The sequence below is a fragment of the Sporobolomyces koalae genome (assembly GCF_050403365.1).
Source record: "Sporobolomyces koalae JCM15063 DNA, S_koalae_JCM15063T_v1_ctg19, whole genome shotgun sequence".
NCBI classification, from domain to species: Eukaryota; Fungi; Basidiomycota; class Microbotryomycetes; order Sporidiobolales; family Sporidiobolaceae; genus Sporobolomyces; species Sporobolomyces koalae.
The window spans coordinates 124,168-136,926 of record NW_027481752.1 but is presented as its reverse complement, the minus strand read 5'-3'; the positions used below and the strand labels follow the sequence as shown (position 1 = coordinate 136,926).

General features: G+C 54.9%; 5 protein-coding genes across 5 annotated transcripts; 4 read left to right on the top strand and 1 right to left on the bottom strand.

Annotated features, from left to right (window-relative positions):
• Positions 1-397: 397 nt before the first annotated feature.
• Positions 398-2,665, top strand: JCM15063_002712 (uncharacterized protein; the record flags this gene model as incomplete). Its single annotated transcript, XM_076679042.1, has 10 exons — positions 398-691; positions 755-825; positions 900-1,095; positions 1,161-1,224; positions 1,288-1,357; positions 1,425-1,743; positions 1,799-1,850; positions 1,911-2,024; positions 2,097-2,515; positions 2,585-2,665. The coding sequence occupies 10 exons, from the start codon at positions 398-400 to the stop codon at positions 2,663-2,665; spliced, it is 1,680 nt and encodes a 559-aa protein (XP_076533802.1).
• Positions 2,666-3,047: 382 nt separating this feature from the next.
• On the top strand, positions 3,048-5,244 carry TPA1 (oxidative DNA demethylase; the record flags this gene model as incomplete). Its single annotated transcript, XM_076679041.1, has 6 exons — positions 3,048-3,291; positions 3,362-3,366; positions 3,428-3,712; positions 3,769-3,867; positions 3,935-4,141; positions 4,201-5,244. The coding sequence occupies 6 exons, from the start codon at positions 3,048-3,050 to the stop codon at positions 5,242-5,244; spliced, it is 1,884 nt and encodes a 627-aa protein (XP_076533801.1).
• Positions 5,245-5,398: 154 nt separating this feature from the next.
• JCM15063_002710 (uncharacterized protein) lies at positions 5,399-7,771 on the bottom strand (the record flags this gene model as incomplete). The annotated part of the gene is made up of 10 exons (XM_076679040.1): positions 5,399-5,438; positions 5,499-5,565; positions 5,643-5,790; positions 5,867-6,044; positions 6,117-6,265; positions 6,346-6,714; positions 6,775-6,888; positions 6,961-7,341; positions 7,404-7,471; positions 7,546-7,771. 10 exons carry the CDS (start codon positions 7,769-7,771, stop codon positions 5,399-5,401), a joined length of 1,740 nt encoding a protein of 579 aa, XP_076533800.1.
• A 118-nt stretch (positions 7,772-7,889) lies between these two features.
• JCM15063_002709 (uncharacterized protein) lies at positions 7,890-8,953 on the top strand (the record flags this gene model as incomplete). The annotated part of the gene is made up of 6 exons (XM_076679039.1): positions 7,890-8,000; positions 8,072-8,165; positions 8,247-8,335; positions 8,399-8,622; positions 8,693-8,796; positions 8,865-8,953. 6 exons carry the CDS (start codon positions 7,890-7,892, stop codon positions 8,951-8,953), a joined length of 711 nt encoding a protein of 236 aa, XP_076533799.1.
• A 1,916-nt stretch (positions 8,954-10,869) lies between these two features.
• ARX1 (putative hydrolase) lies at positions 10,870-12,600 on the top strand (the record flags this gene model as incomplete). Its single annotated transcript, XM_076679038.1, has 6 exons — positions 10,870-10,918; positions 11,199-11,378; positions 11,456-11,618; positions 11,683-12,022; positions 12,094-12,308; positions 12,387-12,600. 6 exons carry the CDS (start codon positions 10,870-10,872, stop codon positions 12,598-12,600), a joined length of 1,161 nt encoding a protein of 386 aa, XP_076533798.1.
• Positions 12,601-12,759: the final 159 nt, after the last annotated feature.

Below are 12,759 nucleotides of genomic sequence, written 5' to 3'. Positions count from 1 at the left end.
TTTTCAGTTCCCACGCTATAAGTACTGTACGTGGCTGTGTAATCTACTCTGATGTTCTGGGACAATCTCCGCCCCCACACTGCCCACAGGCAAGCAGAAAGTTCTTCCTGTTTGACTTTGTCTTTATAGCCGGTCCGCAGCTGTCTATTACTGCACCACGCGCGTATTGCACAGTAGTGCTTCGCGAAGAACGGTGATCGCTCGATTTGAGCAGGTTTCCAGATTCCGGCTTTTGCGCCCGCGGCTCAACCGTTTCGCCGCCAGGCGAGAAGCCGCTCAGCGGATCGCTTGCATGGCCAGACCCCAAAAGATCACTGTACAAATAGAGGAGCCCCGCGCGATCCGTTCTTCTTGGTTCCCTATCCGCTCGTACCTATCTTCTCGACTCTCGACAATCATGATCTTCTCGGCTGCTCTGATCGCAGCCGTGGCCGCTACTTTGGCCACGACTGATGCCTCTGCCGTACCCAGGACAAAGCGATGGGCAACGCCTTGCGCCGAGCTTTGGGCGACCGCACCTGAACTCCTCCAGAACCTCGAAGTTTACGTCGCGCAAGACTACCCTGCCGGCACGAACTTCACCTCGGCAGACTGGGGTCAGTACGGTTCGCCGGCGTACCCTACCCCGGTGCCCAACTTGCCAGACTTTTGTCGCTTCGGTGCTTACATCCACACCTCGAACGAGTCCAAGGTGAGTCCTAGCCTCCGTGCTGGATTATACCAGCTTCACGCTGACGGCCATGATCACTCGCAGGTTCAATTTGAAGTTTGGTTGCCGACTAAGGAAGCGTGGAATGATCGATTCATGATGGTCGGAAACGGAGGGTGAGCCTGATCTCGAAAGTGCTTCCGGCGGCGAAGCGACTGAACTGACAACGCGAGAACCTTTGATGCTGCAGTGTTGCCGGAGGTGTCAACTTCCTCGACATGGGCGTCCCGATCACCAAGTACGGCTTTGCAGTCGCAAGCACGAACGCTGGTCACATCGGCACGAGCGGAAACGGCACTTTTGCGCTCAACAACCCCGAAACCCAAATCGACTTCGGCTACCGTGCGGTTGAACTCACCACCACTTACTCAAAGGCCCTCGTCAAGGTCAGCCGCCCGCGGTCCGAGCACATGATGCACTTCTGACTGGTCTCTTTTCCTGCACCACACAGGCTTACTACGGCAAGGCGCACAAGACTGCCATCTGGAACGGTTGCTCGTCGGGAGGCAAGCAAGGTAAATAAGCCTGCGCCAAGCGAGCTCCGCAGATCGTGATCTGACAAGCCGCTCAACCCGCAGGTCTGAAAGCCATTCAACACAATCCTGACTCGTACGACGGTGTCATTGCCGGTGCCGCCGCGCAGTGGTGGTCAGTAATTCCCGACTCTTCCGCGATTCTAGAGCATCGAACTGATTTTTCTGGCTTAAACGTACAGGACTCACCTGAACGCGCAGACTTGGCGAATCAACGCGATTGTCAACGCCCTCAACTCTTCCGCTCACCTCAATGCCTCCGACTATGCTGTCATCGGCGCCGAGGTTCTTCGTCAATGCGACGAGCTCGACGGAGTCAAGGACAATGTGATCACGAACCCCTACGTGTGCCGACCGGAATTGTCGGTCCTCGCGTGCGATCAGCCGTTTGCGAATCAGAGCAGCTGCTTGTCCTACGAGAAGATCAACACGATGCAGACCATCTGGGCCGACTACCACAGTGTTACCACTGGCGAATTCTTGTTCCCTGGCTTCGCACCGGTACGTTCGTCACCATTCTCGACCATGCACTTGACTGATGCTTCTCCACCTGCAGGGAAGTGAGGGACTTGCCGCCTTCTCCGTCAACGGCGTTCCTTACGGTCCTGGTAGGCTGTCCTCTCTATGTCGCATCTTGACGTGTGACTAACGATCGACATGCTGTTCAGGTCCCGACTTCTTCTACTACCAAGTTCAGAACCAGACGACTGTCGGTAACTTCAACGTCACGGACCAGATCGAATTCGAGCGCCTCATCAAGATCGCCGACGAGACTGACCCTGGTACGATCTCTTCACTCTCTGGAGATTCGTCAGCTAGACACTTACGGTTTCAGTTTGTGTTTACCCGAGCAGGTCAAACCAACGCTATTGATGGCGACATCTCGCCCTTCCTCAAGCGCGGCAAGCTCATTACCTACGTCGGCCTCGCCGACACGCTCATCCCTACTGGCTCGACCCTCTGGTACTACGAGCACGTCCGCAAGACGCTCGGATACCCTTCGAACCTCGGCGACGCGTACAGGCTGTTCACGGTTCCCGGTATGGGCCACTGCAGCGGTGGACCGGGTGCCTACAACTTCGGTGCCGCCTCGCAAAAGCCGCTTGCGCTCGGAGGTACGGGACAATCGAGCACTTTTGACAAGGAGCACGACATGGTCCTCGCCTTGCTCGACTGGGTCGAAAATGGCAATGCGCCCAACGAACTCATTTCGTCGTCTTACACCGGGGGTAACAAGACAAACGGAGTCGCGTTCCAGAGGAAGTTGTGCCCCGTAAGTTTTCCTTTCGCCCGAGTCGCGTCTTGTTCATACACGACTGACTGGACCTCCTGCGCAATACAGTACCCTCAAGAGGGTGTCTACATTGGTGGTGATGCCAACTCGGCTGACTCGTACGAGTGCACGGTCAGGTCGTTCTACTAGAGCGAGGGAGACCACTTCTCGGACGGAAAGGGGGATTCAAAAGCAACTGGATGTAAGGGCTCTGTCTCCTCGAAATGTATCAAGCGAAAGTGACTCTATCCGGTCTACCTCTGTCTGTTGTGAATTTGCCTTGGCTTAAGGTTTCGACTTGAGAGTCCCGTTATCTGGCGAACAAATATTGAATAGTTATAATATTGATTTTACCGAAAATGCGGCTCGTGCTGTTGACAATTCATGATCTTCGGGAGGGCGGATGGGCTGCAGCGAGCGAATTTTGTATTCTCTCTGTGACTCCTTCGCTCGAACGAGTGTAATCGGTAGCAGGACCATGACCAAAACGACGTAGACGCATGTTTTTTTTGACATTCCGCATTAATCCATCATGTCGCCCTCACCGCCTCCTGAGCCTGCTGCGAAGCGCCAGAAGACCAGCAACGAGCCAGAACTGCCGTTTCATCAGGGCTTGCTTGTGCCCGAGAACGTCGATCGACTTGCGGCGGCTCACGCTTCTTCGGCGCCGTACAAACATGCCGTCATCGACCAATTGTTCGATCAGGAGTTCCTGCGTCAAGCCAGGCGGGAAATCACAGAACAGCTGAGCTTCACTGAGAAAGAGACCGACATCTGTGAGCTGCTATCCGATCTTCATTCGTTCGATTCTTGATCTAATCTCGGCCCTTCCTCCTCGTCGTACAGACAAGGTGTGCCGAGTGTGGCTCAGAGAAAACACTGATCGTCCATGCTGATTGCTCGAGCACTCAGATCAATCAAACTGGCGACTTGACCAACTTGTCGGGACTGCCTGAATCTGAACTCGCTCTCCTGCCGAACCTCCTCAAGCTGCGCGATGCTCTCTACTCGGAAACCTTTCGCAAGTTCCTCCAGCGCGTGACCGGCTGTGGACCTCTCAGTGGCAGCAAGACGGACATGAGCTGCGCACAGTACAGCCAGGGTTGCTACCTGCTCAACCACGACGACGTGATCGGCACCAGGCGGATCTCGTTCATCCTGTACTTGCCTCTTGACGAGCCTGCATGGCAACCCGAGGTCAGTTGAGCAATACCTGTCCTTCCTTGTTCGCACAGCACTGAACCTCGCAACAGTTTGGTGGAGCCCTCGAGCTGTACCCGGTCCTCGCTGCAGATGACAAGAATCCTGATCGCCCCAACGTGCCGACTTCGAAGCCGACAGTTTCGATCCCGGTACGCAACTGCTCACTGCCGCTGTTGCCTTTTCTCGAGACCGCTGACAATCAGTTCGTATCAACAGCCTTCGTTCAACCAATTCGTGTTCTTCGAGGTACAACCTGGACATTCGTTCCACTCGGTCGAGGAGGTCGCTATCGTCGGAGATGGTCAAAAGGGAGGCGTCGGAGCTCGAGTCAGCCTGTCCGGCTGGTTCCACAAGCCGATCGAAGGAGAGGAGGGCTTCGAGGGCAGCGAGGGTTTCGTGCCCAAGAGCAGTCTGCAGCAACTCGTGAGTAAAGTGCCACCTCAAGACCTAGCGATTGTGCCTGATTGTCTCTGTCGACATAGTACGCTACAACGTTGTCTGCGCCGACCCCTTACCCCGAATCGTTGTCCCTTCCTCTTCCAACTGCTCCTTCAGCATCGGACCTCGCGTACCTGTCCAAGTACCTCAACTCGGCCTATACGTCGCCCAAAATCATTTCTCATCTCCGAAACCAATTCGTCGAGAGCTCGCACCTCGTCCTGTCCGACTTCCTGTCACCGACCATCGCGAGCGAGCTCGAATCACTCATCAAAGCGAAAGACCTCGAGGTTGAGAAGGGTCGTCGAGGAGTCGAGGTCAAGGGACAGACTGTCAACCTGATCCCGGCGCACACGGCGGGCGAATCCGCCGAACAAGGCTGGACCGTGGTCGGCCCTCCTCACTTGCAACGGTACTTGAGTTTGTCACGTTCCGCTCCTGCCCCTTCGGCGGCGGACCGACTCTCGCAACTCTTGCGAGAGATTCAAGCCCTGTTTGAATCGAACGCGTTTGCCGCACTGCTCGCTTGTCTCACTTCGCTTTTGCCGGTCGCACACACGATCAACGTCAGGAGCTTCCGACCGGGACTCGACTACACCCTCGCTCGTGGAGAACCTGCCGCAACAACAGGAGACAACGACGATGGGAACACCAATGGAGAAGACGATGGACCTCAGGCCAAACTCGATGTTGGACTGAACCTGACTCCGAAGCAAGACAAGGAAGAGGACCAGGAAATTTGGGAAGCAGGAGAAGCGGGAGGATGGGACATTTGGCTCGTCGGTGATGAAGGCGGAGACGAGGCAACTTATGGTGGATCGAAAGCGAAACCCGAGGCTGCGGAAGCCAACGGTGAACAGGTAGAAGGACAGGGAGAGGAGGAGGAGGAGGAGGAAGAAGAAGAGGACGACTCGACATTGTTGAGCCTCGAACCGACTTTCAACCGGTTGCACCTCGTCTTGCGTGACCCGGGAGTACTCGGGTTCGTCAAGTATGTCAGTGCGAAAGCTCCTGGCAGCAGGTTCGACGTTAACGGGGAGTGGGAAGTGCGGGGCATCGAAGAAGAGGGTGACGATGAAGAAGCTTAGGCAAAGCGAAAATTAAAACGACAGACAGACCATGCCAATCTCTTTCTGTATCAGACTTTGGCTCAGGTGTCAAGTCGGCCGATAACTTTGGAAAATGCATGCGGTACAATGTGACCCCGACACCTATGGACAGAGAGACCAGCTCCCCCTCGGTCTAACATCTTCGATTGATGCCCTTTCTACGTTCTTCCTCCCTATTGTGGGTCCAAGATGTCAGCCCGTTGTCCACGCGCGAAGAGGAGAAAAGAACTTGCCTGTACTCGAACATGACTTGGACGGCGACAAACAAGCAGCAGCTCGCGATGACCATGAAAATTCTCCCTAAACAGTCGATCGAATCAGCTCGGCATCCTTTTTTTTTCTCGCAGGATCGGAGAAGGGAAGATCGAATCGCGTACCCTCGTTCGTGCCGAGCATCTTGCTCCAGAGGCCTTTTGCGCCATCAACTCCGACCACGAACCCTACGAGGTTCCCAGTCATCATGAGGAGGATATTGAATACTCCTCCAAGGGCCGCTAGATGCCTGTACCATGGAGTGTCTCCGTACTGAAAGGAAAGTGGAAAACGAGAGAACAGGTAAAGATCAGTCAGAGAAGGGTTCGGGGGAAAGGGTGCAACTGACCTTGGAGTAGGGGAACAAGGTTTTCGAAAAGACCATTTCAGGAATCACAAAGAGACTGATGGTCCAACCCCATGCCAACAATCGGAAGCTCAGGTCGTGCCATAACGCGACAAACGTGAACACGACGAGCGTTGCCAACAACGGTCTCTTTGATCCTCCTATCGGCACGTACAAGTACCTGTTTTTGACAAGAGAGTCAAGCTGATCAGTCTTTGTTTGCAAGCAAGATCAGTGATTAGAGACTCTTTACCTGATGACCCAAAGGTTGTATGATCGATGCCAAGATCTCCAGAAACCGAGAGTCGAGTAATTGTTCGCCATGCAACGGATCATATTTTCAGGAGGATCGATACCGTCCATCAGCGACACCAACCGGAAGAACCTCCATGGGATCAACAGCTGCAGAGCAGGAAGAAAAGTTGGTAAGGACGGTTGGCGACCTAAATTCAGCCGTCAGAAAGCAGAGGATGTGGGCTCACCTTCAACCAAACAATGATGAGGTTCCAGAACCCAATCATGCTCACTTCGAACGGTTTCAAATCTTGCCACCAGGTATTGCCGCTGTCTTTGATTGCGACGACGTACATCGTATGTAGAATGATTTCCATGGTCAGGAGACTCGTCAAGAACCGGAACGAGTATCGCAGGATAGACGCTTTCGAAGTCTCGGGCGTAGGTGCGGAAGTCGTAGGCGCGGGAGTCACCTGATACAGGAATGACGGGTACGAGATGATCGGTCCCGCTAGGTACAGCGGAGGGTACAGGACGTAGGCGAGAAAGAGGGGGAACGAGTAGTTGTTCTCTCTCGAGCTCTCTTCCGACGAAGGGGGCGAGTCTTTTCTCGTCGTCTGCAAATACGAAGCATGTCAGACGCGCAGTGTGGATAGACGAGATGTCATGCAACGTACAAGGGCGGGAGTCGACGAAGTCGACCAGTAGAGCTCCATGTTGAACGAGACAATGCGCAGCATGGAAATATTCCACATGATTTGCCACCTCGGAAGTAGTCCTTTGTGTTCATCCTGTTGGCGAGCGAGATCTTGTCAGTCCTGGGAGGAGATGATCGGACTGAAAGTGGCTTTGTCGAGACTGACGAGCCACGAGAGCGAGCTAGCGAGCTTGCCAAACTCGTACCCTCCATAGATCTCGTTCAGGAACAGGCACGCCACGTTGAAACTCCAAGTCAGCCATGGTACCCATTCCCTCTGAATCCCTAACCTTGCGCCTTCGGACTCGAGCGCCATTCTTGCGAGTCGCCAGTTCACATACAGGATTGCCAATATCTTGACGAGACTCGTGCCATGTAGTGCCAACAGCATGACGAGCGAGAATACGAGGATGAAGCCTGAACGAGCTGAGCGAGTGGCTGGGAGGATCCGGCGTGCGAGGTTTGACATGGCAAGATACGCGACAAAGAGTATCGCGAGGAGCGGTAGGTGCGATCGGAAGAGGGAGTATTGGTGATCAGAGTTGTCCTGCATGCTGGGAGTGAGCACAGCATGGTCGTCTCTGGACGTGCGAGAGGTTTCGAGCTCACAACTCGCCGACCAAACAGCCAACCCGGCTCCAATCGATGCTGGTACGTCCAGTACAATGGATTCTTGTCTGCTTACCTCAAGACATGAGCATGGCTGGCGGACGAGTGTCGCATGAAATCGCGCGAGAGAGGAAGAGCGCACGTGACGAAACCCTTACTGCGGACCAGTACATGTTTGGCACGACCACGAGATACACGGCGTAGTAGCAGTAGAACTCTCTCGTCCTCCACCGAGATGCCTGCGTCGCCAAGGGTGACATACGCGAAGATGTGGGGATTGACACCGTCAAGTCTGCGATCGACCACTTTTGTTGCGCGAGCGATTGAGGCGTTGGCGAATCTACCCTGGCATGATCGAGCTGGTGCATCACCGCGCCGGCCACGGCAGGTTATTGGAGGAGCGAGACGCGACGGGTGATCGTTGAATCAATCCGCGATGTTCGCGCAGTTGCTCCTCTGTCCTCACACGAGAGAGCGCCTATCACAATGACCGACGCGAAAGGGAAAGCCAAGGAGCAAGGTCTGGAAGACTTCGACGACCTCGAGTTCGACAAGATCCTGAATGCCGAAGCATCGCTCCTCTCTCGAGAATCCGAGGTACCGCCATCGCTCGCCCTCTCGCTGAGCTTGCTGCTTTGACTGATGCTGGATTACGACGACGGCTCTAGGTGATGCGAGTGCTCGCGTGCTTTAAGCTGAACCCGTACGAGATCCTCGAACTGAACTGGTTGCCAGATTCCGGCGTCACTGATCAAGACATCCGTAACCCACACTCCCTTGCCCCTTCTTGACGCTCGGCGATGCTGACCAATACGTCTCGCTCCCCCACTTTGCGCGAGCTAGAACGCGCGTATCGCAAGAAATCCCTGTTGATCCATCCTGACAAGTTGAAACATCCGCGAGGAATCGAAGCGTTCGACTTGCTCAAAAAGGTGAGCAACCTTTCTGCCTGAACACTTCCGTGGAATATCATTGAATCGCATGCGCTCAAACAGGCTCAGACCGAATTGGCCGATCCGACAAAACGAGGTCCACTCGATGATACGCTGCGGGACGCACGCATGTTGGTCTTGCGCGAGATTGGACTCAAAGCCGACGTCCCGAACGACCACGAAAAGATCAAGTCTTCGTTTGGGAAAGAACCCGGGGACAGTTTGAAAGAGCGAGTCAAGAAGAAGGCGAAAGAGATCATGATCGATGACGAGCTGAGACGTCGAAGGTAACGTGCTCGCCTGATCGCAACGATACTTGACACTGACTCCTGACGAGGGCCAAACACTCATCTGCAGGGTACAGAAGATGACGATGATTGCAGAAGGAGCCGAAGCGAAGCGCGCTGAAGATGCACTCGCCGAACGGAAACGGAAAGCCGAGGAAAAGGAACGATGGGAGGGTCAGTGCCCTTCTACTCCTCACTTTCGGACGCTCGACTGAGAGATCCCGTTACCCGAGTGTGCGCAGACAGCAGAGAGGACCGAGTGACCGACTGGCGGAGTTTCTCGAAAGGACCCAAGAAGAAGAAGGGCAAGAAGAACCAAGTTCTCGGCTAAGCACCGCACGACGAAACGTGTGTACATAATCAAGGTAGTGTTTGACATTGGTGCGAACCGGCGCAAAAGAGGACATCAGGAGAGAACAACGGAAAAGCAGACAAAGGAAATTCAGACCAGACTCTGCCCACGATCAAGACTATCCAAAATACATGACAGCTTTGCGAGGAGACAGATGGGAGCGGAGAGAACCGTGAGGGAGGGAACGCTCTTTGAGGTCTTTTTGTCTCTGTCTCTCGTTATGCCAATTCATCTCGTCCTCCCATCCTGGATGCTGATAATCCCTAATAGGTAAAAAAGAGTGAGGATGAACCTTAATGTCATCTTGAACACGTGCTGGGATGTATCCCTCGGGAAAGACGACTCTGTCCGAAATCTCCTTGGTCTAGCAGAATCGTCGTGTGAGCTCTTCTTCCGCGTCCTTCCGATCGACTTCGAACACACGCACGAGATAGACGAAGTGCTTTTCCAGGCGATCCCATTCGCGCTCATGCAGGGCTCCACGGCCTTCGCGATTTCCACACTTTTGTCCGTGCGGCTCCAGACTTAAAAGCCAGCCATCAATTGTCAGTACGCCGAAAACACTTCAGAATACAGACTCGTCGAGCCTACGCTTCTTTGCGCGTGTACCAGATGGCGTGGCAACACTGGCACTCGTTCGCTGCGGAATTTTCAGCGTGAGCACTCTCATGTTCCACGACAGTCTGGAATGGTGCACAATAGTCTCAACGGCCAGCCCTAGTCATCTCTAGCACACGTTGGATCTGTAGAAGAGGCTCACTATACGTTTGAGGGCAGAAAAGTCGCACGCATAGCACAAGAAAGGCTGTTGCACTTGCCCGAGGTGTGCCTCCCTGTAGTGTCGATTGATGCTCTGGATGACTCGTGGGTAGTGTCAGTGCAGAGTCTGATCAGACATTAAGTGGAACGAACGTTGAATGGGTACTCGATATCATACCAACCAAACTCCTTGTTGCAGCCCTTGAAAAGGCACTCGAGCGTTCCAAGCGTTCCATGCGGGCCAGGTGTATGGATCTTCTTGAATCTGGGTTCTTTCGAAGGTGGTTCCATCGCTGCGGCGTATCAGGTATTTGGAGAGCAAAGAGGATGCGAAAGAGCCATGAGCAACGTGCGAGTCGATGCTCACCGAGGTCCGCGGCAACTCCGACCAAGCACGGATACCTCCGATTTGGGGTCTTCCTGTTGTCCGCTTCGCAGTCCGAGACACGGACGCCAAGAGCCTGGGACTCGGGAGTATTGAAACCGCTGCTGCGTTCAGAATGGGGTTCCCGGCTTGGCCGACTCTGCGAGACGCTGCTCGAATTACTGTACCAGCTAGCGGATCGCCGAAAGAGTACTGACGCAGGAGCGCAATCGACAGACTCCGCTCGGGAGACAAAGGAGAACCGACATGTTGGATGGACGAACCGGAATCAGGTCTACCGTCTCGGAGCCTGAAGCGAAGGCTCGAGCACGCTCTGCTCAAGAAACTCGAGACCGTCCACACCTATACGAGCGAATGAAGACCCGCAGACGAAGGCAGACAGTTCGTAGGCCGACGAGTTGGGGGCAGAGCCTCCTCGATAGCTGCACGAGCGTTCCAGATCTGTACACGCGTGGCTCGAGTGTATTGCGAGCAGCCTGGTATGCCGATGCTCTAGCTATCGGGGCGAAAGCGAGCGAGAGAGGTAGCCCGAGCAGCTTGGCGTTGAAAGGACGGAGGCAGCGGGTCGATTGATCATGCGTATCAGGTGCGCCTTGTACATCATTTGAGTAGCATCTGTATTGCTATGCCGACCCGGATGACTGAAAGCAGAGCGAAGCTGGTGAGGGAGAGATGCAGACAGGTGTAGACCTCGCCAAGTCGTGCAGTTGTAGTCAGGTTCACCTCTCCTTCTCGAACGATCGAACGTATCATGTCTGCCGCCGCCCAATCTACCACTGCTCCTGCCCAAGAGGTCGCCCGTACGTCCACGCCTCCCTCGCGTCCTCGCGCCCAAACGCAGGTGGATTTCTGACAATTTCCGTCTCTGATCTCTTACACTCGAAACCCACCATGTTGCCGTCTCATTCACCCTCTAACTGCCGGTTCGAACCCGCCTGTTCGGTTCTGACACTCATCGGCTCGTTGCGTCTCTCCTTCGACCTCTCGACTCTGCTCGTCATGCTCGCACTTTGCATGCTCTGGCGTCACGTCTACGTACTCGACACGGCATGACGACCTTCGCCGGGTTACGCACATCAGTCCCTACCGCGACCCTTGACAAGTACAAGGCTGCTGCCACCGTCGTTTCGTCGGTCCTCCAAAAACTCATCGCAAAGGCCACCGAGGGACAGAACGTCCTCGAGCTGTGCCAAGAGGGTGACAAGCTCGTCGAGGAAGGTGTCAAGGGTCTCTACAACAAGGTCAAGGGAACTCCCAAGGGTCAGTTCACCCTCGTTTCCATTCGCTGAATCCTCGCGTCACGAATTCTCCGCTCACGTGCTCTTGTCCGCACATAGGTATCGCTCACCCGACCACCGTCTCGGTCAACAACGTCATCCAGGGTTTCTCGCCCGTCCCGAGTGACAAGGAAGCCGCTGCCCAGGCCCTCAAGGCTGACGACCTTGTCAAGATCGTCGTCGGTGCCCACATCGATGGATACCCTGTCGTTGCCGGAGAGACGTCAGTCCCAATTCGCAACCATGCTGTATGAGTGAGACCACTGAAGCGTGTAAACCCGATGCAGCATCGTCGTTGGATCCGAGTCGGTTTCGGGCGTCAAGGCCGACCTGATCCAGGCTGCGTACCAAGCTGCCGAGATCGCCCTCCGCACTGTCAAGCCCGGAGTCCGCAACTGGGAGGTGACCGACGCGATCAAGTCGCTGTTCAAGGAGTACGAGGCATCGGGAGTCAAGGGTGTCGAGGGTATCCTCTCCCACCAGTTTGTGCAAAACAACCTCGAGGCCAAGAAGGGTCTCGTCTCGACCCCGACCGCGTCGCAGCGAAGTGACTCTGACAACGCCTACGTGTTCGAGGAGGGTGAGGTTTACGGCCTCAACGTCAACGTTACCAACGGAGACAAGACCGTGAGTTACATTCAACCGAGTAGCAGCAGTTTACAGAGGTTGATCCGCGGTTGTTCTGCCCACGAATGCAGCCCAAAGCTGCCGACCTCTCCCGCACGACCATCTTCTCCAAGACCCCGACGACCTACATGCTCAAGATGAAGACTTCGCGAGCGACGTTCTCCGAGATCTCGACCAAGGCTGGATCGTTCCCGTTCACCCTCCGAATCATGGAAGACGAGACCCGCGCGAGGATGGGAGTCCGAGAGTGTGTTCAACACAACCTCGTCAAGGGATATGACCTCTCGTGAGTGACTCGACAACCTCTCAAGCTATGCCCTCGAGAAGCTGAACGCTGACAAGACTTTTCGTGACCTCGCGACAGGACGACCGACAAGCCGACTGACCTCTCTGCCCAAATCTTCCTCACCTTTGCCGTCACCAAGACGGGCGCGACTCGCATCTCGCTGCCCCCGACGTTCTACTCGGCCGACAAGGTCAAGTCGCAAGTCGAGCTCTCCGAGGCGACCAAGGCGACCCTCGCCAAGAGCCTGAAGCCCAAGGCGCAGAAGAAGAAGAAGGCCGAGGAGAAGAAGTAAAAACAAAGCCTCTTAACACGAGGTTTTGGGCGGGACGAGAGTAGAGTTAGACCCGACAAAGTGAAAAACCATTGAATCTGCACTGCACGCGAATTACCGCTTCTGATAGTTTGACGTGAGTCAGTCGAGCTGTCAAGCATTTGGCGCTCGTGTCAATGT